The 27,999-nt window shown below is 41.8% G+C and overlaps 1 protein-coding gene across 3 annotated transcripts in view; it reads left to right on the forward strand.

The window, feature by feature from the left end:
* Window positions 1-27,999, forward strand: part of cadm2b (cell adhesion molecule 2b) — a 144,262-nt gene that overhangs the window by 82,528 nt on the left and 33,735 nt on the right. For 2 of the 3 annotated variants that reach the window (XM_035153492.2, XM_035153493.2), the window contains exon 2: window positions 16,206-16,232. The exons of the other annotated variant lie outside the window; for it this stretch is intronic. In XM_035153492.2, coding sequence (XP_035009383.1) covers window positions 16,206-16,232 — 27 coding nt within the window. The remainder of the gene's footprint in view (window positions 1-16,205; window positions 16,233-27,999) is intronic. 3 annotated transcript variants of the gene reach the window in all.

The following is a 27,999-nucleotide window of genomic DNA, read 5'->3' on the forward strand; positions in this document are numbered from 1 at the left end:
AACAGGCATTCTAATGCTAAACACGAGGGGGATGTGTTTTCCTTTTTCTTTTCTTGTGGCCCTGCTTAGATACTATGGATTATTTTTTAGAAGCGAGGGAGAGGGAGAAAGAGAAAGAGAAAGTCTTATAGGGATTAAGAGTAAATGATGGCGCTGGGAACGGAGCTGCTGGGAATTTGTTCCCAGCAGCTCCGTTTGTTTGCAAGGTGAGCAGTTTCCTTTGGGTTTCCCCGTTGTCGGGCCAAGTGGTTGCTGTGTTGCCAGAGCCCGCGGTGGGCTGGTCTCATCCACAGCCGGGAGTGTCTCCGGTGGTCGTTGCTTCCACTCGTCTCATCCGAGCCCACACTGCGGTCGACTTATCAGCGAGGAGTGGACTTGAATGCTCTGTGAATGGGGTGGGGGGGGGTGCATTTGCTCAGTATGTTATCAAAACAGTGACATTATGTCATCATCCCACTCAGGTATTGATCATACTGCTGGATAATGTGCCAGTTAGAATGAATGAAGCGTGTTTCTCACACTCCCGAGGCTACAGTCGCACTGAGGGTGACACCGAGGGGAGAAGTCACCGTCTCCTATTTCTTACACAAATTGCTTTTTGTTTGCCTCTGAAACTGCTTCAAACCCTGTAAATTGTCTCCCCCCCCCTTTACTGTATAATTACTGTGTTAAACAAATACTGTAATTAGTTTGTATTCCATGATTGCTTTTTACGCATTTCCACATAACGGTTAATATTTTACAACCTGCTTATTTGTAGTCATAAAAAGAGGGAGAAGGTGAGAGCTGAAATAATGGAACCTAAAGGAAAGAGAATAAAATTAAAAAATCAACCACAATAATAACAAAAAGGGCTTCACGCTAACTGGATACAATTGGTTTTACACACCCCCAGTTAAAGACGAGACAGCAGCAGAATGCCCCAAATCACATTCACGTTATTTTCACTGCACAGATCTGAGCAGCGACTGAATCCTGCCACGAGGGAAGACCTAAATAAAAGCTCAGTTTGGTCATTCTGATACAGTTTTATCAGTTATTGATTACATATCCCTAAAAGCGATCAGCAGGAAGTATTCAGATATGAATCAAAAGTTAAAACTCAAGGTGCCAACAAGCGTAAATACCTGAGAACCATGTCCCTCTAGTTTAAACACTTAGTACTTTCTCTTAATTAATTGTAAGGTTTCAAATGCTCTTGAGTGCAATAGTTCAGGGGAGGACAATTTAGCTCGCTATGCTTTTATTGCAGAGGCATATGCGTTATTAACCAATAGCTTATGGAAATAATTATAATAATATTAAAATAGATAGCTGCACCGTAAGCATGTCTAAAGGGTTTTAGACTTGGGCCACAGTATCTGTTAATAGCATTACTTGCTGAAAAGCACTGACATGAACCAAGCAATTAGTTTCATTAGGTTAATTAGTTGTGATGGTGTTGAGCAGCAGCATCTCTGCGACGAGAGGAAACACAGTTTATTAGAAACGTCTTCATTTAGAGGCACAGCAGCAGGAAAAGCACCACAGCTCATGAGATGGAGGCCGCCGACCAATCGGAACCACAGCATCATTTGTTTCCAGAACCTCAAACATCCATCCATCCATTATCCATTATCTGTACAGCTCATCCTCCGAGGGACGCAGGGGGCCGGAGCCAATCCCAGCTGACATTGGGCGAGAGGCGGGGTACAACCCTGGATGAAACAACCTTTCAAAATTAATTCAAAACCTATTATTGCCTTTTATCAGTCATGCATATGACCTTATTCAGAAAAGAGACAATAGCCGTGTCTTAATTCAGGGGCGCCATCCTTTGGAAGCTGCGTTCGTAAACCAATTACGTCACAACAGCGCGATAGACCCCCAATTCGAAGGTTCCTCCAAATGTCTCTCGCACAATGCCACCTGGATTGGCTCTAGCCCCCCTCCGACCCTTGAAGGATAAGCGGTAAAGCTAATGGATGGATGCATCTCTTCCCGAGCCTTGCAAACTGCCACCTAGTTGGTTGGTTTGTGTACAATGCACATAGGTGATTGTAAACTGACAAGACAGCCAATAGAAGTATTCCAAATGCCCTGTATGCACGACCAAAACATGCTCGTAAAACGCACATGATGTCAACATACTTTATATTCTAATTGGAAAATGCTAATTCCCAAATTAGGCCTAATTTGGAATGAGTTTGCCGTTTATATGACCCTTGTGAAATTCCAGATATTGTCCTATTTGGAATAATAGTGAAATATTAGTGTGCCTGTAAATATGCTGAGTGATTTATTATCCACTAAACGCTCAATCACACCATAAAACTTTCATGGCTTTATTGGCTCTATAAAAAAAAAAAGCCGGAGCCAAGAAGCCTTTAATTCTGAAGAAGCTGACAACAAAGCCTCTGATGTTTTCTTCTACATCTTCTCTTTACGCAATTGTGTATTTGTGCTCCTCTGGATTGTAAGCGCGGCATTGTAAGAGGTGTCAGGCAAAGAAATGCTTCGGGACTTTGCTGTGGAAAACATCTCGAGATGACCTCCACTTCACAGCACAGACACCATCGACAGTGTGGAGTGAAAAGGGAGAACTGTGCAGTGACAAGCGTTCAGCTTTGAAAAAAAAAACACGGCATTACACAATAGGACGGCGGCATTGAAATCAAAACATTCACCGAAACAGGAAGCAAAAGGTTTGTGAGTCATTTATGTGAATTGTGTATTTTTAATGACAGGCTTTTAATATTTTCTCCCAAATGACCATGAAGCCCAATTCCTGCTTCTGCTCGAAGCTAAACCGTATCATAGGCGTAGACGTGTATCCTACGCAGAACCCTACACCGTACCCTGATGTGCACCTCCCCAAAAATGTAACTACACGTCTAGACGAGAAAAAGTAATTTTAAGATAAGTAATGGCCTTTGATCTGAAGTAAACAGAGACACAGAAGTAATCCCAGAAAAAGTCTCATCATGACCCTTCGAGGGCTCCGTAACATGATGTAGTATTATTTGAAAAACTTTCCTTCCATTCAGATCGCAGCACTCTCTGCACCAGGGGGCGAATTTACTGCCTTTAATCTGACTTCCATCATGTTGCTCGGAGGAAGCGACAGATAAACTAGCACCAGCTTGGACCCCGACTCTGCTTCTGCTGCCACGGTCCCCTGGGCAGCTCCTGCGTGGCCCAGCTGCAGCTGAGTGTGGCTGCGGCCAGGTGAGACCAGGTAACAGGTGCGGTGGATCCAACTCGCCCCTTAATTTCCTCCAGCAGCAGCTTTTGAAGGCCGTGCAGAGGGACTCCGAGCAGGCACGAGATGAGGCGTGGAGACGGAGCGTTTGCCAAGAGGAGCCCGGTGCCAAACCTTAAACTGTTTCGACCATCACAGAAAGTGATGTGAAGTGAAGCTGAAGATTCAACAACTCCACTTTGACTGAAGTTGCCCTAAAAAACACAGTTTGGGTAGTAAAATTCCCCTGAGCTCATTTTGTGCATGAGCAGATGTGTGGATGTTTTGGGTTTGTTTAGTCTCCGGCCTGCCTGTCACCGCCGTCACAGCCTCGGTGACTCTGCCTGCTCCAACGGGAGGATAGTTTACTCATACTAGAGTAAAACAAGTGTTTTTATCAATAGACACAGAAAATTTAATATTTTACCTCAAATAAAGTTGAAGAATAAAAAAAAAAAACACAGTCAATCCCACTTCAGACATTTCAGCACAGTGATTCATCTCTGACCACTGATTAAACTGTGGCAATTTGTTAGAAAACATTTAGAATTCATTCATATGTACAAAATAAAACATGCAGCGCTTCAAGTTTTGAATCAGTTAAAAAAATAAACTGAACTCGATCTCAATTTAAGATTTGAAGCTGCAGCTGCAGGGTGAAGAAAAGACATAGAGATTTGATTTATGTGGATTAATACTCCATCCATGGACATGGAGATAATAAGTATTTATATTAGGCAGGATGATTGTTTGTTACCTTTATCATTGATAAGAAATTGTTGTGATTTGCTATCTCACAATAACTGTTTAGATTTTTGACTTCACACACACACACACACACACACACACACACACTGGATGCGGGGAACAGAGAGCTGAGAAAAAGAGCTCAGGGATAAGAAATTAATGAAGCCTGATAAATGGTTTCCTCTGCTTGAATTTTATATCCACTGCTGTAAAATAAAACAAATACAAGAAATGTGATAATAATAAAAAATGTGGAATTGCTCTGTTAGGATGGCACCTGGTCCATAAACGGACGATTGGGCGGAGAAGTTCAGACTGGAGCAAACTGTTGGGGATATTATTCCACTTTGGTCAGATTGGTCCGTTTCGCTCTCCCAGCATCTGCCTGGTGGTTCTGGTACCACCCCCCCCTTGGCAAACTCCTCTCCTGGAGAAATGTAACTTTGGAAGGCTCTTTCAAAAAAAGCATTTTTTAGAAAAGCGTTACGATCCCCAAGGTGGAGTAACTCAAAAAGCAGTGGGGTCTTGGAAGCTGGAGTTAAAAGTGAAACCTCTAGAGGAAGGTCCTTTGTTACTCATGAGTGGGTCCAAGCCCTGGAGCTAAGTGTGGGTGGTTAAATTCCCAGGTACTCCGGTGTCCAAAGGCAGAGCCACAGTGAGTCACTCCACTTCGCCACAGGAAGCAGTAGTTTGCATCTTCATCGCCCAGGAGAGGAATGGAAAGGCTTGTATTTATCAGCAGGTTATGGCTCTTGAATGCTTTTTCCTTTAGAAGAGGCATGAAGGAAATGTACAATAAATGCTAGTTACCAGTATTTTCATGGGGCTCATGTCATTTTCTATAACCTGGCAACCTCACAGGCAACAAGGAGGAAGGTTGTAGGTTCAACCCTGCTGCCGTGTAGAAGGCGGAACATGTGATTAACGTCAGAGGGGATCGTACACACTGATGTTTCCTTCCTCATTATGTTGAATATATGAAAGTCACTTTCCACGTGAGCCCGAGAGAAAAACAACAGGAGTAGAATCAAAAAGAAAATGATCAGATGACTATCGTTGAAGAAAAGTAAAAAAATAAATCTAAAGTACATTGGAATTGCATGCTGGGAAACTAAGCATACATCAAGTATTTGTCATCTGAAACTCTTCAAAAGAATAAAGGGTTTCAAAATTAGATTTTGATGCCACCGCTCTGTTTTCTCATTTTAAATATTGCAATCGATGCCAAACAACACATCACTAATAGGCCGCAGTGTTTAAATTTGCTTCCTGGCACACCGGCAGCGTTCAGCACCGCTCGTCGTATCATCTCCGACACTTCAGGCTGTCGTCCTCAACAGCTTCTCACTTCAGGTTGAGGAGCACAGAAGTGTTTGCAAGCCCAGGTGATTTATGAAACATCTATTTCATATCAAGGTGGAAGTCGACACTCGGAGAATGTGAACAGATTCATCAAAGTGGATTATCTTTGCTGCCGAGACTCCTCTCCAGACGCTGACCTTCTTTACAATTCCATCACTGGGACAAAGAACACAACTGTGAGTGTGTTTTTGAAAGATAAGACGCTGATCTACCACGAGGGTGTGCGTCTCACGTGTTGTTGTGTACATGACGCCGCCATCCAGTTTAGCCACAGAACATCTGTATGGATTACGCTTGGGTGAAGGGTGTGTCACCATTGCTCATTCCCAGTTTCCTGTAATGACCTTGAGAAAGTCATCTCCTCCTCATCCTCCGTTTTCCAGGAGAGGTGACACGACAGACCAGGGCTTGACCCGACAGTTCATTTATTTTAAACGTCCCCCCACCGTGTGTTTCCCATAAACGCCGTCAAAACTAGTTTCTACTCGGCGAGAGACACTTAATTCCCGTAGATGTGACGCGTGTTTGCTCGGAGTTGAACGGCCTTATCTGTCTTTCACAGCTTGAAATCCTGTTTGCAGAGAACAAGGGCAGAGGCTCTGTTTTACCTATTTAAACGTTTCCCACGACAACACATTACATGGCAAATATATCTGAAAAAAAACCTGGCAGTGGGCCGCAGATAACTACCAGGCGTCAACGCAGGGTTTTAACTTCATGTAAATACCTGCAAATATATCCCTAACTGACTTCCTAGTCCCATCAAGAGAAGTGTAAACACTCAATTTTGTGTTATTCTTTTATTCCCCCTGCACAGCACACAGTGATGGGAGGATGTAATACCGCAAGATAAACCGTTTTTTATGTGTCACTTCGCTCCCCTGCGGTTCATCAAATCTCTCTTAAGATTGCTTTCCTAAACATCGCGTTACATTTTGAATATATATATGAAAGCAATTCCTGACACTGCACACTTTTCTGCCTGAATGTGCCGGTGGAGTGTCATCTCTGCAACATTAATGCCTTGTGCTTGTGCTCATCCAGCGAATACGGCCCAATTCATACTGCATTAACTCACGCAAACCTGTGTGTACCAATTTTGCACAGCTTTAGTTGAGGTATAAATTGGGTGCTTAGTGTACACGGAAGGGGGGGCGGGGGGGAGGGAATTCTCATCTCAGAAATGATTGGACTAGTATCGTTTTATCAAATCAAATGGAAGAAAATGTCAGCATAATGTGTAGGTATTTCTCATTTAAACTCCTGATAAATCCTGTTCTCGACATTATTGTTCAACGTTGATTGAAAAATGCGTTTTGGGAATTATGCATTTCCCTTGTGTGCTGTATGAAGATATGAAGTCTGACAGTGTCACCATCACGCGAGGCTGCAGCCAGGGGAGCGGAGTGGGTTTGCGTGCCGGGTTCGACCATTATCCTGGTGGCTGGCAGATAAAGACTTAGGAGGTTTGAGTCCTGGATTGCCTTAAGCGGGGTGGGTGGGGGGGTGGGGGGACCCTCATCTGCATGCACAGGGCTTTTGGTGCAGCCACATAGGGTAAAGCAATTTCTGTAATACAAGGAAATTAGATCTTTAGTCGAGCGGGGAGTAGAGATGGACACTTCAAAATCACTTTGAAACATCTTGGTTTGTGTTGAGTACAGCTCAGCTGGGCTGAAGCGTGTCCTCATGGTGTGCACATCCAAAACCATCCTGCAGGTAAAGCTGGAACTGTTGGCACTGTGGTTGTCTTTATTGTCGTGTGTTTCCTTTATCACAACTGCCTTGGAAACAAGTTTTCTGTTGTATAGTATACCTCTACAATTAAACTCAGTATTTTGGTCTATTACAAAGATCTCTGCGACTCACAATGATTTGTTTGGAGAGTTCAAGCAGTAGTCGACATGAGTACAGACGGAAGGAAGCTAGTGTCTTTTCATATTAAATTGCAGGTCTGAATCTCTCATTTCGCTGTATTGAAAACATCTTATTACAACCTGCCGTCAACAAGGCAATTTGGTGCCATTGAAATGGTAAAATCTTAAAAGGTTGTGCCTGAAGCCAAAAAAAAAACAAAGATTTGATACAAGTAACATGGTAAAGTTGAAGGCGGCTGTGGACACAATGGTACAGAGGAAAACAAAAAAATCTGTCACAACTACTGTTCTTAGAAAGAGGATACTACTTCAAACATAATGCTCCACACTAAGGGCCGGAGTTAAACCTCAGCTGAGGGTTTGAACTTCTTTGACAATGATCCAGTCGGTAGGCTCCATGTTAAAGGTGCCATATATACCATTTCGACCCTGTTCAACATTTGTCTCAGGTCATCTGATCACAGAAGAACAGTTCTAAGTTCAGGTGTGAACGCAACACAACAAAGATGCATGGAACGAGGCATTTAAGATCCAGTAGCGTCCTGGGCCTCTACTCAGCTGACAACCTCTGGACGGCTACAATTTCATAATGAGCCGAAAATATTTGTACACATATCAGTCTTCCCCATACATTGATTTATTTGTGGGCACTGCTACACTATCATCATTGACATTGATCCAAAGCCTCGGTCCCCCTACGCAGACACGGGAAAAACATTCAAAACTTTAGAAACTGGGAAAGGGTCACATCCTGATTATTCTCTTTACACTGCAAGCATTTTTTGATATTTGTTTTCAGAGGATCGATAAGCGACTTCTTTGTGTTACCGTTTTTTAAATTGCACTGCCGTGACGCCAGGAAACAAGTTGAAAAGAAAAATAAGCCTCCGTATGGATTCCGCTGCAGTTTAGGTTTTTACTGACATCCTCCATCATCGTGTACAAGGATTGTACGTTGCATTTATTTTTTTACAACACCAGTGGGACATGGAACAGATAAGTTGGTCATATATATATCACACGGTGGCTTTAGCGTGACATGACACAGCTGTGTGAATCCAGTTTTCTCAATTACTCCGGCTCGCCTTCCCCATGCTTGTGTTGCTCTAACAGGAGAGACACTCAGGTTTTCTTTACATGAAGCGCTCCGATTGAAACCCAGCACAGACAAGATGAGAAAATTGAAGAAGGAATTGGCCCCCGGGTGTCATCAGGAGGTACAATATGTGTGTGTCTGTAATGCTGCCTCACCCAGTAGTGCTCTGGAAGTGTGTTTAAATTGTGGTGTTTTTATTGGCCCAGCCGCGGAGATGCGATCAGCAGCAGCAGCAGCAGCAGCAGCAGCAGCAGCACGTGCTACCAGGAGAGTGGGAAACATGCTTGTGTGGCTCTAAAGGGAGTCGCTGCTGTTTATGGAGGAGCTGGCTCCTTTAATCGGGTAATTCATTCAGTGTTATCGCTGTAAAAAGCTGGAGGCGCTGACCATTTCTTACAGCTCAACCTCATCAATAATCCAATAAAACACTAAATAATTCCCCAAACTCCGGACACAAGTGAGAGGATATTACGGCTGTTGAACTTCCCCAGCTGTGTCACCTCATGTTCAGTGGATTGCACTTTCAAACTTTCTGCTTGTCTGCTCGCCCCCCTCCCCCCCCCGCTCCCTGCTCCCGGCCTTATCTTGATCTGCTGTAACTGGCTGGAAGATGTACAGCAAATCACCCCCCGCACACAAAAAGCTCTAGTTTTTAACAGTCAAGAACTGAATCTGTATCATAAACTAAATCTACAACGTTACTCTAGATGAGACGCCACATTCTGTACATTTAGTAGTCATTGGGAGGTAGTTGTGAAGGACATCAGGCATCAAACTATAGAAGGATTACTGAACTGATTAGTTGATTTTCTGATGTTATATCATTCTTAACGAGCATTGTGATGTGTTGGGTTCTTATACTAAACATTTATTCAGTAAGTTGTATTTAGTCGGATTAAAAATGATATCATGATGTCCAGAGAAACGGCTATTTAGATTTTTGAAAAATGAACTCGTGAAATAATTTGAACCTACTCTTGGATTTTATAGACTAATCCTGTTTTTTTTTCCTATGAATGCATTAAGTACCATCTGTGCGTTCCTCAAAATATTCAGCAGTAGACATCAGATTATTCGTCCTTATTACTTGACCTCAGATTTGATTCTCCATCAGCTGCAAACTCACACCGGAGACTCGATAAATCATTACTGTCTGATGCTGTGTTCTGCACTTCAATAATACAACCAATTGAAGAATTAATATGCTTTAACAAATCCGACAAGACTAATTTATCACTACTTCGGGGAAACCCCCCCGCTCCTGCTCTCCCACTCCACTTACCACAATAACACAGAGGACATAATTAATAAAATACCAGACACTGATAATGTTTGATGAATCCTTCTCTAGATCCGAACCAGAGACGAAGTGAACCTCCGAAATACATTTGATATCTCACCCACAGTAAAGGTAGAGCGAGTTATACTGATGTTAAATGGGACACCAGGGATATGGGGACAAAGCCAGTCCAGTCAAACACCAGTCTGCAACTACATACAGTACCTTTCTTAGACTGACGACCAATCAACCACCACGATGATGTAGAGCCACTGTTGAATCATCGTCCTCTTAACCTCACACAACTTTCATAACTTTTTAAATCCACAAAAGAAACAAATAATGGCAAAATACCAGGAACAGATGGTTTTACCTTGGATTTTCCAAAGCAATTAGCCCCAATGCTCATTATCTGTCCTTGGCAAATAATTATTGAAATTGAACATGCTGCCTTCGAATGGAACTTGAACCAAACCACATCTATGCACAACTTGTCATGTCGTAAGCACAAGCTCGAGTGGTTCAGTCATGAGAGCACTGCTACTAGACGACAGCAACATGGATGCTAATGTTACTGTTGTTCTCGGAGTCTAGAAGCCATACTTATAACGACCATCCAACCAAAATAAACTTCCATGGCTTTGATTTCTGAAAACATCAGCACAACTCAGCACAACTCGTGAACTCTGAGCTTTGGGAAAATGTTGTAAAAGGTCAAATATCGTTCACATAAAGTAAACTGTTAATACTTCATATTTTTCAGAACTTCATTTCCGGCTTCCTTTTTTTCATTTGTATGTTTGTTTGTTTGTTTAAACATTTACACAATTAGTTTTGTTCCATCAGATGCTTTTGTAAATATAATGAATAAAACAAATTTGTACACTGATTTATTGATAGTAAAAATGACTGATGCCATCTCAGAAGATTCCGACATCCAGCGATCCAGTAAGCTGCCGTTTCAGGGCCAATAACAAGCGCAGCCGCCTGCAGCAGCTATTAAAACTGCCCCCTGCTTCCACTTGTGAACATGTGTGTGTGAGCTGAATATGATGAAGTGCTTCCCTGTCACTGGGTTACTTACAGCCGTGTTCTCCCAGGAGAGTTTGTTGTGTGACACCGGCAGAGGGAGAGCAGTGACCCCAGCGATGGCCGACTGAGTGACAGAGGCCAGCTCTCACTGTGTTGGAGGACAAACCTCTCAGTGGTCGGTTAAACTAATCACCACAGGGACCAGCGGCTCTCTGCTTTCCTTACTGGCCTGCTTCCCCCACTTCAGGAATAATTGTGACAGTTAAATGAACGGTCTTCATCCCGCTGCACTTTGAGCCTCGCGCAATGTAAAAATGAGCCAAGAATCAGGCCAACTGCTCCCAATTTATACCTCCGCTGGCCAAACTGGCCCAAGTCCCATCTCTCTGCCTTGTTGTCCCTCTCATTGCTTCCTTATCTCATTGCCATTGACATGCTATGAGCCATTTTATTTATTATTATTTCATTTTTATTGTTCCATCACTTATACCATTTATCTGTTCGGTGGGGCGTCGCTTTCCCTATTTATTCTACACTGTGTCCTTAGTGTCTGTACTTTCCTGTTGGCTTCTCTGAGATAGTCAGGTAGTAATAATTGATAGATCTAAAATATTGTTCGGTTCTAGCAAAGTCATTGTAGGTTTATGTTATTGGGTTATTGTGTCATTACAACTATAAGAAGATACAGTATAGAGGTTTTTAGTCTCGTATCTCGTCGTCTTTCCAAGTTGACGTCTACATCTTCTTTTTCATCCTGTGATATTTGTATTTGTTTTTGTATTTTCAGTTTCGCATCCATCACTACGACAGGATATTTCCGAGTTTTTACTTTTGGGGGGGCTCACAAGAGAAACTCTGGAGAATATCTGCAGCAACTGACACGTCCCCCGAAATATACCCTCTGGATAATTTCAGGAGATTGTCCAGAGTTTAGTTTGTGTCTGACAGAAGTTTATTTAAGATCCTGAAATGCTACTAACAAATGACATGAGCAAAACTGATACTCCGTTTGTTTAAATTGTTAAATTGTTTAGATTATGAAAACCTTATTTCTTTTAAAGTTTCCATTAAGGCTGTAACTTATTCTGGTCATGCAGTTATGAATAATAAAAACCAGGTTGGTGTTTGCAGGGTTTGCAGTATTTCTACATACATAGTGTCTGATTTAATAAATGCACTCATGCATTTACTCATGCGATAAATGTGTTAAACACATTGGCATTCCCGCAGAGATGTGTGTGTCGTTACACGGCCCCGCTATTGATTTTCAGTGAAAGTCCTCTTAGGAATGTCAAAGTGTTATACTTTTTCCAGATGGAATATATTGATATGCTCGCCGTGTGCTTGTAAACATTTCCAGTTCACGGCAAGGAGAATCTTATCATGGTGTCTGACTTTGTCAACACTATTAAATTTAGAGGGAGTCTGAGATTAATAACTTCCACAAAACAGGGAGAGGTGCAGGCGTGGGAGCTTACAGAAAGATTAATGAGTGTCAAAAACAATGCATTTTCCATTAGATGGCGGAATGGCATATGTTTCTTGTACGGTCTTCCCTGTTTCCTCATCAGATAAGAGCTTGTTCAAGGCGAACCGAGAAATGACCTATTTTACAGATAAACATTTTGTCCTTTCTGCAGACTTCAGATTAACACTGACCTATTTTTAAGACAGAAATAGTACTTTTTTCTTTTCCACCCAGGCTTCATTCCTCCCTCAGCTATAGGTATTGTAATGAGCAAAATGGAGACGATTTTTTATTAAACGTTTGGCCTGGCTGTAGAGAGGAAATTCAAAGAAAAGTGCTGTGCAGTTATTTACAAAATTGGCCTTGTGGAGGTTGGTTTCAGAGGGAAATGTCTGCGACTTGCTGAACATATTTTAGTGTCTGTACCAAATACTAAAGATACCGAGAACACACACACACACACACACACACACACACATACTCACAAATTGCCTCATCTGCAAACATGTCATTACCGTTATGATGGATGTGCGGCATTTTTCAAAAATCAGCAATGAGGAAACACACGAATGCTGCACATTTAAAAACATGTTGAATACAGACGGATGATAAGAAGCCAAAAGGTGTTGTTCTGAGAACAACAGAAATAAATGAGGTGTGTGTGTGCGGCGTGAACAATATTGCCGGCGACTCCAGCTGGGAAGGAAAACAGTGGGCTGTTAGATCTTTGCTGTAATAGACAGGATGTGTCAGCACACAATGCGTTTGACCAGACTAAGAGGGGAAGGAGAGGTAAATCCTACGAGGGGAGCTGATTTCTCGAGGAGCCATGAAGTGTTCTTGTCTCTGTGTCCTTAAGAAACTCTGTGTGACCCAGTCAGAGCAGATCGGCTCAGTCCCCCCTCACCTACGTCTCCGGCAGAATCAGCCCACGTGTTGGATGAAGGACTTGCAGGAAACAATAGCAAAATATCTGCGTTGTTAATAACAGTGTTTTTAGAGAAATCTGTATATTTTTATTATTTTAGATTTTTTTTTGTTATTGCTGGTTTTCTTCTATCCTGAAATAGAAGTTTTAAAAAACTCAATATCATGAGCAAAGACATTGTCATTCTGATCTAATACGTAATACTGCAGATATAGTTTCTTCAGGAATAGTCGTTAGTCGTCTTTAGTTCAAGCTCATAGTTTTCCCAGGTGGAATTTATTCACTCTACAAAAAGTCAGTGGCAGTTGATGTGATAATGATGGTAATGGTACGTTTTTAATTGCCCAGTAACATGTGATTTAGAGAAGTTGTTGGACGATTAAACTCCACTTTAAACTTCAGCTCATGCAAGCGAAGTCTTGTCAACATTGCCAGAGAAACCAGATGAGATGTGTAAATTAACAACCTCCACAGACGGACTTTAAGAAGCTCCGTCCTACAGGAGGACCATCAGGAGTAAACCCTTCAGAGTTGTGTTCTTCATCTAGATTTCCTGTTTGGCTGCTGTGTGCTGGGAGTTTGCAACATCTGGGCCAAATGTTTGCTCTGAATAACTTGCAGGCTCCAAGTCTGCAGTGTTTCTCAGATCATTTTTGTGTCTGTAAACTTCTCAACTTTATAATGACTGGTGACCTTTTTGATCCTCCTCCCCCTGTTTAGTTTTCTGGGAAAATCCATATGTGTAGTTTGAATTTAGGACTTTGGATTTATGGAGATTCTGTTTATATCTGTTTTTTTGTCTGATTGTTATTTAGCAGGATCACACAAAAACTACACAAACGATTTCTATGAAATGAAATGGAGGGGTGGGGAATGACTAAAGAAAGAACCTACAACATTTTTCGTACAGATCCAAATTAGGAGGCAGATCAAGGAACTATTTTTCACTTTCTTTAACAGTTATATTATTATATATAATATATATAAAAAATCTGGATCGAGTGGATTTAAATGTGCTGTAGATTTGTCTGCTGCTGAATGGTAACAAATGGTTCTAGAAACCTGTAACTACCGTCAATGTGTAGCCGAGACACATAATGTGGCTTGTTTTAATTTAAGTGGACTGTTGCATGGGCCTTGGTGGAGTTTTGCACTTGTACAATTACCACTCTCTTTCCTTTTGGTGCAGTTTATGCATCCTTCATACGATGTAGGCAAGTAGAGGTGGGTTGGGATTGTTACATGAAGTAAGCAGTCAGTTAATGCCATAAGGTCGACAGAACAGTCACACTGTAATCTTCTCTGCAGCTAAACTGGTTGACTGGTTCCTGGTGTGAACAAAAGCCAAAAAACCTCTCAGTGTACTTTTGTAAAAAAAAGGTTTTGCACTTTAGAAAACCAGTGCTCCAGTCTTTCTTCACAAAGGCGCTTCAAGCACTCAGTTGTGTAGTACTGTATATCAGTTTGGAGGCTGCTAACATGTCCGGTTCTGCTTTGTCTTATTTGGGCAGTGCTGATTTTGCAGTTTGTGCAGTGGGTCCTTTTCAAAACCTGACGTCAGTGTTAATCTGTCCTCATTACGCTTTAACTAAGTGTCTCCACCTGAGGACAGCTAAGCACCTTTCCCTTTTGTAACCGCCGGAGACAAAGCGCCCGCCTCTGTGGTGACGATGAAAGGAAACTGTTTACCAGACTGCTGTGCCGCTCTGAGCAGCGTGTCATTTTCACAGAGGGTGAAAGTTAAAGTTATTGACGCTAGTTCTTCCCAGGCTCTGTCAGAACAGATTAGAAGGATTTACTAATTTTGTTGTAATTAGCCATTTTACAGCGATTAACGCTTTGGATTATTTGCAATATCCCGTGATCCTTTGGCTATATGCAACAGTACATAATTACCCATGACTCTGTAATCTCATACAGAGCAAAGACAACAAAACTCAGAAATACAGAGAATCACACTGTGGGGAAAATGAGTTTAAAATTCTTTGTTTACAACTTTGGTGACATTTTAATCCTAATCAGCGTCGCTGCATAAGATTTTGCAGTTGCAGTTTCCCCTTGAGGCCTCAAAGAGACGTTATCCTGCTGTTATCCTCAATCCTACCGCAACATTTACAAACCAAGAGTTGTGAACCACAAGTCAACAGCAGGGAATACTGAGAAGCATAGTTGGTGCATTTTTAGTTAGTCTAATAAATGTTTGGTTAGCTGTGATTTCCCATCCCTCTCTTAACCCTGAACAGCAAAAAATGCTAAATTAAGGGGAATGTTGAATATGACGGCAAGTGTTTGAAACTGAAAACATTTGAATCATTTAAATGCAGAGCTAAAAATCCATTGTGACTATAAAGAGAGTCAATTTCCCTAGTAGAGTTTAGTAAGGCCCAGTTTTGGCTCAGTTGGTAGAACGGGTCTTCCACTGACCAGACGGTCGGGGTTTCGATCCATTCCATGTGCCATAATTGCCCCTGATGGCTGAGCGTGGCTGTGTGTGGTAGAGAAAGTGAATATATAGAAAGCAGATGCAGTGTATGAGTGTGTGTGTGAATAGCAACTGTACTGTAAAGAGACTATAAAATCACATGTATGTGTAAATACAGACCCTTTACAGACCATTCCTGCAGATTCAAAATGAGTTATTATGACCAATAAGCAAGATTTTTTAAAACAAACAAATTGGTTCAAAAAGCCTGAAGGAAATATCTGTTTTAGTTTGATTCACCGTGATTTATCTGTGGATCAGTTCTCAAACAGGAGAGACGTCATGTCATTCAGGTCATATTAGAAAAAAATTGGATTTGTCATGATTGGCGCGTTGAGAGTTTTTCTCACTAAGCTGTGAATAATTCTTCTGTGACCGTCGACAACAGGTGCCGGCTTCGAAGGTGTCAAATAACTAATGATGTGACTACCTTGTCAGATGCTTTAATTAGATGAAGCCCTGATATTTATATTGATGTTTTTCTCTTCTTGTTTTTTTCAAAGTGTATTGTTGTTATTCTAACAGCTGACATGTCATCGCAGGGTTTGGTACATATAAATACTTTTGCTCACATTCCCACATTCACCACATTTAATATTATAACTCCTGTCACCATGGATACGGCAAATAATCACCACCGCCATCCTGAGTGCTACTCCGTCACACTGCCTATCTAACCTGCTGTTTTCTCACTTTACCCCTTCATGCTTTCAGTGGCTGGGACAAAAAGCAAAGCGAAAGGTGAGTTATTGCCTCCATTTTCTTGCCGCATGATTTATGTCGCACGCAGATCCCCAATAAACAATGTTTGGATCGTGCCTTTATCTCCCCCAAGAGCTCAGGAAACATTAACATACGCCGCGTGTTGCAAGGCTTTCTGGGCATTTTGTGTAATCTGCACTTCCCTGTAGGAGAGGTGTGCTGAACATGCTCCCTCTTCCCCCGGATACAACCTGCTTCACATATGTATAGATTCACACGTTCACACCAGGGAGCTGCCCGCCTCACCCAGTCATGCTTTTGCCTATATTTGACCACTGTGCAGCTCCACTGGAGCAGCTGGGGGTTGCTCCTGGTTCAAGGACACATCGCTGGTATAGGAGGGAGACGAGGAGGGAGAGGAAGAGCGCTCCTCATCTGCACCCCCTTCCTAGAGTTTCCCAGGCATGCTGTGTATTAAAAGCAGAGACCTTCTGGTCACAGCAGCGCTTCTCGTACTCGTTTATTTCCACACGACCTTCACTAGTCAATGCTTTGTCCTGATGCTCTGTTGGTATAGATGCTCATTGCCACTGATAACAGCCCAATAAATCGTCATTTTCAGATTGGTTTGGCACCGAGCTGAGGAAATCCAGCAGATATTTGTTTACGTATCGGGTTTATTTTTCCTGCTGCTCACCCACAAATTACTTCTACCTTTGAGGAATTTATGTTTTTGATCAGTTACAGACCATTTCTCTTCCTTTCATATTGGTTTACGTTTTCTGTGATTGCTCATGTTCGTACTAATCTAGTCTGGCATCTGAACATTAAAGCCTTAAAGGTCCAGTGTGTAGGATTTAGGTGAAGGATCTTTTGGCAGAAACTGAATATTAAATAATAATAGTGATGTTTTTTCTAGTGTGCTTCATCTAAATTGTTGTTTTCTTTACCCTAGAATGAGTCCTTTATGTTTAAATACTTTATATTTACATCAGAAGTGGGTCCTCTCTACAGAGGCAGCCATGTTTTTTTACAATAGCCCAGACTGGACAAACTTAACAACTTTTGAGTTTTTATGACAAATGAAGGCCACAGGTTCTCGAAGGGGAGGGTGAGGGGAGGGGTGTTCAGCTGCAATATGCAACTCCACCACTAGATGTCACTAAATTCTACACACTGAACCTTTAAGCCATTTTCAGACATGATAGGCAAACTCCGGAGAAAGTCCGAACCCAAAGGTGGGGACATGTTTCACATCTTTTTGTTCTTCGATCAATTTGTTCACATCTCCGTCGGTGTCTTCTATTATTATGGCCCTGCTTGTTCATCCCGAGATTTTAGCTTTTGTTATTTTACTGTGTCAGAAACTGCTTCGACGTGGCCACTCGCTCGCTGTGCGGAGAATCTCCTGCTGTTTTCTCACATGATCCATAGATGGCTGGAGAAACTCTGGAGCCCCTCACTCAGACATTTGCATTCCCCCACACAGCCCCTCCGGAGGATATCAGATTATCCGGAGTTCAGTGCAGCTTTAGCGACTCTGCCTGTCGGGTTCTGAGTCCCACTGTTGTTTCTGTTACTGAGGGATTCTGTAGAAAATCCTCGCCGGGTTCCTTAGAGCCTCCAGTCGACCAATTTGAAATTTGAGCATCCTGGTAATGTTTTGCATTGAAATGAAATCTTGCTTCCAACATGCCTTATTAACAATCATGTACTGAAGCCTAATTTAAGTCAGTGAATTTCATGTTTTTTTTAAAATTTAAACCGAACCCTCTGATTTATGCCGTTAATGTCGGTGAATGAATGCTGTGGGCTTCTTCCCTTTTTTTCACTCATTTTTGAAAATGCAGTGTTTTCTAATTACAGAAGTAATTAGGGGGCTAGTTTTTAATTAACAGAAGATACACATTCAGCATCCGTACCTCTAGAATCTAGTTCAACACTGGGAAGCCTCTTTTTTTTTTTTCAGCAGCACTTTCAAGACCCTAATTACAGCTAATAACTTTTACCAATAATGATGAAGATAATGAATATAACCACATGTATCGTGTTGAATATTGATTAATGGATTTTGTCAGCTCTCCTGTTGCATGCTAATATTAGAGATAATCAACAGGATAATAGGTCATTATGGCAGTCGTCAAATGTAATGGAAACCAAGCCTCGGATATTTTTACCTCACAAGAAGATTTATTTGCTCTGTTAGGACTCAACTGAACCAAGCAGTGATTTTTTTTGACAATCTGTGAAAATACAGCAACCTTACTTTTCATAAAGGCAGAGGTGAGACATGGAACCTAACACAGGTTGCTTTTATAGTCGTGTTATAAAGAGCACATTCAGGGTGGATGTGAAGGGGCCGTGTTGCATTCAGGGGCGAGGATGCTCTTTTTACTAAACAACTAAAAGAGCGACGTATTCCTTGACCACATTGTTCAGCGGGCTGTGTGGAAACCAAAGGTGAATACATGTATCCAATATGGCCTCATAGAAATTACTGTCGTGTGCGACTAACCTGCAGGAGCAAATACAGTTTTTTGTGGGAAACATAATTGCCGGCCGGATTATATTCAGAGGAAAATGTAGTTTTTGAATGAATGAAGCGCTACAGTTATTAAACAGCAGTGGAGTCGGGTCTGTGGTGAAGCAACAAGAGGGCTTGGTTAAAGTGATACTGCACATTTTAGAGCTGTAGATTAAATAACATTTTTTGTTTGATTAAATCCATTTCTTCTGAATTCAATATCATATTTATTATCAAATTTATAAAAAAAAAAATCTATTTATGGGTTGAACATGGCTTATTGCGCCCCCTGGATTTTGCAGGACTAATGCGTAAGTAGAGTCGACCATGAAATAAGAGGATGGGCGGCACCAGTGACCATTTGTGATTGGGAATCTGGAAACTTAACCCTTAAACCACCACATCGTCTACATTCAGAGACGTCCCCCATCCTTTCCTGCCCCTCCAACACGGCTTCTTCATCCCTTTCTCACACACACTTGTCGTTTAAACGTGTGCGGTTCGAATGGCTCCGAACCACCGAGCTCTTTAGCCCCCGGCTGTCCCAGCACCAGCCGCCTGTGCCAGCGGTTCACACGGCTCGGGACGACCATGGTCTTGGCCGTCAGGAAACTCCGGAGGCGAGAAGCACAGCACTCCATTCAGTCAAGACTAAGGGACAAAGTCACAAGTTTATGGAACCATCATGGTTTTGGATAAATCTGAATAAACACGTCTAAAGTCTGTTATTACGTTAAAAGGTCCACATTTGTTGATTTCTTGGAAACAGGGTTTGACATTAACATGAGTCACCCGCTTTAATGTTCTGTCTAATCAGTGAAGATCTCTCAGAACAGTGTTCCTGATGTTTAAAGAGCATTTGATTATAACTATTCTCATTGTTCTCACCTCATGGCTCCTAAACTTTCTAAAGGAAATCCATACTCGAGGGGCCCTGAGAAAATTGTGCTACATAATTCACAATCAGCTGCATGTTCCACTTAATTCTCTATAATTGAAGTGTTTCTTGGTCTGTTAGCGGTCCTGTAGAGTTGGAGGAGCTTTTTTTTTGGTCTTTCTTTTCCTTGTCGGCCACTTACAGTATCTAGACTTTAAACTCCTAATTTACTCTAAGTTTATCACTTATATTTCTCAGTGTGAAGCTCAATTTCGAATTTGACAAAACCAGGTTGTCCCAAAGTTCAATAGCGGAGCGTCACGTGTGCAGCCCTGCACAGTTGAACGTGCAATTTCCTGCTCCACCTGGAGACTGTACAGTATTTCTGACCCACTTTCTGAAGCTGATGCATTGCCACTTTCCTCTTTCTTGTCTTCGCCTCCTGCACAGCAGACAAAAAAAACACTGCTAAGAGTTTCCCCCAGCAGGGATATTTATTGCCAGTTCTTTAGATCGTCCACCCCCTCCCTCCCCCACTGCCTTCCCCACTGTGGAAAATCACAGGGGAGGCCGGCACTCGGTACCACCTCTGAGCGGAGTGAGTTTCACTTTTGCTCAGGTGCTACTCAGTAACAGGCACCAACTGTCCTTTTTGATGGAGGATAAATCTGACAGACAGACAAGCTCACTCCGTCGTGGTTATTTCCTGTGTAACGTGCGTCATCCGCCGCCGCTGTGGCGACTCAATCCACTGACTGCATCATTGAAGATCACGATATCGGTGCCCGAGCTGTAAATACAAGCGCTGGGCTGACGCACGGCCGCTGTGCGGTGGTGGGTCATCATCGCGTCATCGTGCATTGTGCTGCGTGTCAGCCGCTCTTGTTTTACAGCACCGGCAGAAACCCACTATAAATCCCGGTGCAGATAAAGGATGCACGCAGTCAAATGTGTCTCGATAACGTTCCACACAAACACATTTGATGCTCCTGGATAGTTTTGCATGTGCACTTGTTTATGAGTGACCTGGATATACGGCGTCTTGTGCCCCCCCACCCTCCTCCTCTGCTCTATTGCTATGGATGCAAATGGTGTGTGAAAGAGAGTGACGTGGGGTACATTACTAATCTGGGGCAAAAGTAATCACAGCCTTTCCTCTTAGCATAATTACATATGGATTTTCTATGACTGAACGCGTTGCATATTTAAAGACCTGTATGGAAAGATTTCAAATGCCCCCCCCCGTCGATGTTAAATTGTGACATTATCAGGAGCTAACTGCGTTCGAAGCGGCGGCTGTTCAGTTTCTTCGGCGCATGCATCACTCTGGACAGGTAATTCGCAGATTAGCTTCAGTTAATGGATCAGATCTAGATTTAGTGCTAATTAGTTGCCGCCCTTAAATAGTTGCTTAAATCTCCCCGATCAACGAGGCTGATGGCTTTTAAAATGGCGCCGCGTATCGAGTGCCTCAGATCAGCAGCACGAAACACAAGAGGCCGTTCTGTTGATGTCGAACCAGCCTTAAATTACACTGTCAATGTAAGTGATTGTTTCCGGTGACAGACGTGACCTTTAAGTCATTATAGAAATAAATTACTTGAAGTGTATTTTTCTTCTCTTTTTTCGCCCCCCTCCGTGTTTTCCTCCTACATCTGTTCAGAAAAGGTCACTGTAGGTGAAAATAATCAGATATGATGAGGTTACTTCAGGGGCCAATTGATAAAAGCAGTGCCTCTTATCTTCCCTCACAACCGTTTACTTTCAGAGGAGTTTCTTTATCGACGCTCGCAGTTAAAGGCCGTTAATGAATTTGGTTATAGCGAGCGTTTTTTAGATATTATTCAAACATCGGATGAGGTCAGATTCATCATGTTGTTCGCACCCCCATGATGCATGATGAGTGTTTAACTGTTGTACTTTTTTATAACTGTAGCTGCTCTTTGTGTGTTCTTCTCTTGAGATATACATATATTTTTCTCAAATACATCACAAAGCCGCTGCAAAATTCAAGACTCTTTAAAAAATTGCAACAGACGGTAATTACTTTTGCACGGGCATTAGTATTCAGGCTAAAACTGGCAACAACTCGCCAGTGTTTTTCCGAGGTGGTCTCATTTGGACGCCGCTGAATGGAACATGTTGTTTACATGATATGCTTCAAAGAGAGTGTTGCTGCACTCCAGTTGCATACAGTATAGAATAATAATGTGCTGGGAAAATTCACTGTTTTACTATCAGCCTCCAACCGGCAGATAAGGTTCAGGCAGAGCTGCCATTAACAGCAGCAGCTGGTATTATACAGTCATTATTGTTGTCATAGTTATTTTATTAGAGGAATTTACATGTTATAATAAGATGGGAATAAGACGTTAGTTTCTATGTTGTGCTTTAGGCTCATGAGTCACTTTTTAAAGGAGGAATGGAGTGGATTTGAGTTATTTTATTGTGTTTTAGGATGGATGGTTGTGTTGTTTCTCAGCAGTCCTCCACGGGAGGGTCAGCGTTCATCTAATCCACTTCACTCCCTTTGAGGAAGGGGTGCTGTTAGTTTTGGCAGGAAGACACATAAACGCTATACTAAGGAATAATATCAATAATACTGCGGAGAATCCTGTGACAGGCGGCCATTATCTGGACGGCCCCCAGACCGACACTCTCAGGACTGATTGCTGAGTTCTGAGCTGCCGAGTCCAGATACGTGTTTGAAAACTCACCGACTTTTAATCAATTTTTGATTAAATTTGTATTTCTTTCTTTTTTACCTCGCACTTCTGCAGGTTTTTTTTAACTCAAATGAATCACGCAGGTCTTTAGAGGGAATCACACAAATGACAGTAAGTCATTCAGGTCCCTCGCAGGCTTCAAAATAGTTTGATCTGAGATTACCAGTCAGACTCTGTGGTAAATACTTGTGTGAAAACCCAGTTGAAGATGCTCAGTTCAGGTTTTTTGGCTCAGGGGATTTAGATTTGTCAATTTGTTAACTCCGTGTCAGTGAGTGGTGAGTAATTATGAAGTTCACAAGAACAAACGAGTGTTGTTGTGTAAAAAAACACCTATCAAGTTCAAATCAAGTGGTACAGTTTGTTCATCTTGTTTTCAGGTGAGCGAGTGATGTGCTATGTTTACAGAATCCTTGGCATTGCTTGTTTTATTCATTTTAGACAATGAAAATCCAAAGTTTAGAGCTGTGTCTAATCATCACCTTCAGGAACATACAGAGGCAAAGGCAACACTCACATCACCAGCAGCTTACGTGCTTCCATACCAATAAATGAATAAATATTTGATTATACAGTATGTGAACATGTTTCAGAGCCGAACAGATTAGTTTGAAATCATTTGGGTTAACAGGTGAAAACAGAAGCAGCTAGTGTGGCACTGTTAAGAAAGGTTTGTTTATAAGAATGGTGATATACTCGGGTATGTTTTCATTAGGTTATTTAAATGTGTTTATTTTATATATGTATAGGAACAACTAAACATTATAGTGTTAATACCTAAGCTAATTTGAAGTCCCTGGTTTTTAATTCCATAAAATGTAATAATAAAATACTTATGAAACAGTAACAAGCAGATTTTACAGGCAGCAATACTATAAAAGCAGTAATGAAGCTACAACTGTCGTGAGAAATGATCAGATTTAAAATATTGAAGCTCTTAACTGTGGAAAGCTGTATTTGTTTATTTCTACACAGAGAGACTTGTTATTATTTTCATCTGCAGTCCCAAACCACCACCAGGTTAAACCGAGCAAACAGCTCCGCAGTTGCCAAAACACAAAGGATTTCTAATAAAAAAAAATTGTTATCACAGAGGTTGGTTTGATTGAATCAGATTCTCTCGGATGTTATTATACTTCCAGAATCCCATCGTCCGCAGCAGTGTGAGCGTATGAAAGATTAATCCTGAAATGGGCTGGTAGGATGGTTATGAGTGGACAACTGAGCATAACCTGGAAGTAATTTATGCGCTGGCTTCACAGGTTAGAATTTGCGCCATGTAAAAAAATCTTCACATTTCCTCCTGCTCACTCTCCGGTGCCTCTTCAATCACCCTGTTGGAGAAAGAGAAGCTGAATTAATACATTAATAAGGAAACATTTCCTCGTACACCCACTGTTACTCATTTGTACTATATTTCTTATACTGCAGCGTTAGATACTATAATCATATTAAATTCTAAATCTTGCGCGCTGATTTAATTACCACTCGTGTTTTTATCTCTGCTGCAAACAGACGTAAAATAGCTAAAAAAAACAAAACAAGCAATGAAATTACTTTGAACTTGAGTTTGAAAAGGTGCTCTTTTTGCCCTGAGGGGATTTCAGAGGTGATCTTAAAGGATGGTGGTGCTTTGGCAGTCCGAGCCGGTCTGGCAGGACATTTGACAGTCTAGGTGTCCTGGCAGTGAAATCCAGTCATATTTCATCTGGAGCGCAGACTTTACCAACTGCCAGGAGCCCTGCCTGTGGTGGGAAAGCTGCAGAGCGACTCATCAGGGGCCAAGAGGTCAGAGACAGAGCTGAGGGCGAGGCCTCGACAAGCCATAAAAGTTATCAATAAAATCTTGACATCGGTTTAAAGAATAAATCGGTTTCCGAAACGGCTTCAATATGACTCATTCACCCGGCCCTGGTCAACAGCCTCGGTGGTTATATGAAGATATAGAAGCAGGTATGAAACTCTGCATTCGAGGCAATTTAACTGGGGCAGGGGCAGCTGATTAGATACACACACCCCCCTTGACCAATCACGAGTCGGTCTCAACTGTAGCATTAAAATAACTAATTAAAACTAAACTTACAGGTAAAGATTAACAGTTCAACATACATCAGTGTGATAAGAACTACTTAAAATGGCAGAAAACATATTCAAGAAACTTTACTTTGACTTTTGATCCATGTCCCATCTACCAACATGGATGAGGCAGGTTTTATGACCTACACAGCAGCCTGCCAGCAGGGGGCAATTGAGATGTTTTGGCTTCACTTATAGGGAGCTGTCATGTTTTCTTGTTTATATACAGCTCTTAAGGTTGACATGCAGGTGTAAAGGGTTATATATGGTCTATATATTTATCACTAGCTGTGAAACGATTTCCTCCAGAGTCATTCAGATAAAGACCAGTGAGTGTAAACGTCTTTAGTTTGTAAGGAAGGTAAAATCAAGGTCAGGTTTCTTCAGGCTACGTCGTGCAATGTGTAACACAACCATTAGCACCACGAGTTATTTACAACAGAGGAAGCAGTCGGTGTTGTAACCTTTGCGAACCCCGGAGAATATAGTAGGTAAAACGCCGAGTGCACTGGCGGACGTGTCAAACATGATCAAACGTCTATAAGTTCTGGTGGAGAAAGTGACTGAGTGGAGAGATGACAGTTTATTTCCAGCAGAAAAAGGAAACAGGAGTCCAACAGGATGTTAAGAGCCGTTCGTGCTCAAGTTCTACTTTTACTAAAACTTCCCCGTGCGTCGGAACGCAGAGCTGTCAGCGTCCGTCCCACATGGGAGACAGCAAGATCTGTTATTGCTTGTTCTCTCCACCGAGGACCGCACGCCACGAGAGGCCTCAACTTTTAATTAAATGGAATATTTATACACTGTTCAACTTCCTGTTCCCTCAAACACGCTGGCAAATAGGCCACACCGTTTAGAGCCGGCCATTTAATTACAAATTTGACAAGTCACAGCATTTGTCGTGGTTAATTATCATTATTTTCTCGGGAGTATATTGTCTGTTTTAAATACCTCGTGGGTATTAATGCAAGGCGTTTGATTTTCTTTTCCCTACTTTTAGTTTTCAAAAACAAGTTTTACTTTTAATGAATCTATTATCTTTTTAGCCATGGAAATAATATCATATTTGATTTACTGACTTTTTTAAGATTCAAGGTACAATTAAATTTTCCTCCAAAAGATGAAAACATATTTTTGTGTCTGTAAACAACCGAATTATAATTTCTTTGTGCTTTTAAATTACAATTCATGGTGGCTCGGTGATGAAAATATCACATTTTACAAACACAAGGAGTGAGAAGAAAAGATGAAATAATGAGAAAATGCAACAACAAAAAAACATTACATACAGGTTGGATTCGGTCATTATACTTGTGTTAATTATGTTTATTGTCTATAAATGTACAATATGAACTCACACACCCGAACTGCCCCACAAAACCTTAAATGTAGAGCAACCATACATCACTTTATTGTTTAAAATAGATTGTCTGGCTACTTAGGAAATATCTTGATGTATTTGCTCGAAAAATTTAACAAGAATCAAGCCTTTTGTATCTTTTAGTGGCATAATTCAAATGACCCTCTTGATTTCAACAGTCTCAACAATGTATCCTTGATTAAAAGAGACAAATAATTGTGAGTGTAATTCATTAGATTAATAAACGAGTTACAGGCACAGGCTTCAGTTTGCAATATCGGGAAATTCATGCCTTGGCTTCATCCTTCAGTTCAGATACGTGGGATTTGTAATTTTTTTGAATGAAGCTGCCACCGCTAATTCTCAGCACCTCCAACATCCCTCTTTGCAAAGAAGCTCCTGTAAGACCAAGCACCAGCAGGTGAATTCATCTCACATGAAAGTTGATAATCGTCATTATTCCCTAATGAACGGAGGCGTCGGTTATTTCTTCAACTGTTTCCTGAGTTATTTGTTTTCTTTTTATCCTGCCTGCAGTTTACAGTTTATGCTGCAGTGGTGTGCTCCACTGCTCTCCAGCCATTCATCATGGCACTGCTTTCCATTATTTGGTGCAGTCAGCTGAAACTGAGAAAGGCTTTTTTTTGGGGGGGTACGGCTCATTCTTCCTCCAGTAACTCTCTGTTCTCCTCGACAGAGACGTACGTCGCATTTTCTCATGATCACCTCATGATCAGCGGTCATTAGACGAGTCGGTGAAATCACATAATGCGACGCGGCTCTCTAATGATCCATCAGACCTGGTTTCCTGGCGCGCTGTGGTATCGTATCAAAACGGAGGCAAAAACATTTTCCACGTCATCAATAATGCTAAAGCACCACATTGCTGCTATCTCCCTTTTAAGTAGAGGCATAAAGATTCTCATTTTCCCTCATGTTCACGTTTTTTTTTCTAGATACCCACCCACGCTGCAAGACTCTCAAAATCAATAACCCTGAATATCATATTCTACGGCATCTAATATCGCCTGACTCGGATTCACCGGGGCGCTGCCTGAGATGCATTCTGATAGCAGCGTGAGGCGAGGCGGGTTGGGATGAGATGAAACAGTTTATCAGTAATGCACACTCAGCAGCCGGCGATTCTGAACATCTGCATTCATGTTTAAACTCCACCCAACTGTTGCACGAGACGTCATCCCCCCACCCGCTAAGAACGCACAGAGACGGGGAGCGGCCATGTTGTAGCAAAAAATGTCTTTCTGGCTCATTTCAGCAGTGCAGGTAAATATTTGATTCATGAGGCGAGTGTGTCACTTGATTCCGTATGAAAGTTAATGTCAGAGCGGGGGGGAGATGTGTCAGCAGCATTCTGTGTGAAGCACAGCAAACAACTTGACTAATCTGGTGTGTGCTGACATTGTGACTGATGATCTGGGTGCTGGTGGCCCAACCTGAATGTGCAAACCATAATCTCCTGGCTCAGGGGGCTGTTGCTGGTTTTTTTCAAAGTAGAAAATAAAAAAAAACACAGCAGCTCTGAGATCCATGTGACGGTCGTAAAAAAATATGGTGAAATCACGGCTGAGGGACCAATTACAGCTTGAAGAGTTGGGAGCGTCAGCAGGTGGAGGTTTGGAATATATATATTTTTAAATCAAATAAAAAAAGCTGGGATTTGAGTTCTAATGCAATATTTCAACTCAAGGTTAATTTCAAGTTTTTAGTCTGAACCTCGTTTTCTGCAGGATTGGAAAGAGAGAGAGAGAGAGAGAGAGAGAGAGAGAGAGAGAGAGAGAGAGAGAGAGAGAGAGACAGAAACATCAGGGTGACTTATCTCATATTGATTTTTTTTTCTTTTACTATATCACTTCATGATATTCATGGGATAAAGGAATAAAATCGCCAGAGTGGAGAAATAAAAAGAAAATGTTAGTGGTATTCATGTTTTTAGACGGCGCCAGTTATACTTTCATCACGATTTCTCAGGTTGTTTAATCCTCAACTCACCTCTTCACTGGCAGGTTGTTCGCTGTCTACTGTGAATATGTGGTCAACATGGTGGCCTCGACTGAAAAATAAGTAGCTCGCTCTGATTCAAGTGTTATTTTCTCAGTAAGTTTGGTTTTATTTTCATCATTTGATGCTACAAAATTGGGGAATTATCATGATTGACAGCTGGGACGGACTAGCGATTGGCGGGAGCTCCACACCACAGCTCCACTCCACCACCGCTTCTGACC

The sequence above is a fragment of the Hippoglossus stenolepis genome, chromosome 4, assembly GCF_022539355.2.
Source record: "Hippoglossus stenolepis isolate QCI-W04-F060 chromosome 4, HSTE1.2, whole genome shotgun sequence".
Taxonomy (NCBI): Eukaryota; Metazoa; Chordata; class Actinopteri; order Pleuronectiformes; family Pleuronectidae; genus Hippoglossus; species Hippoglossus stenolepis.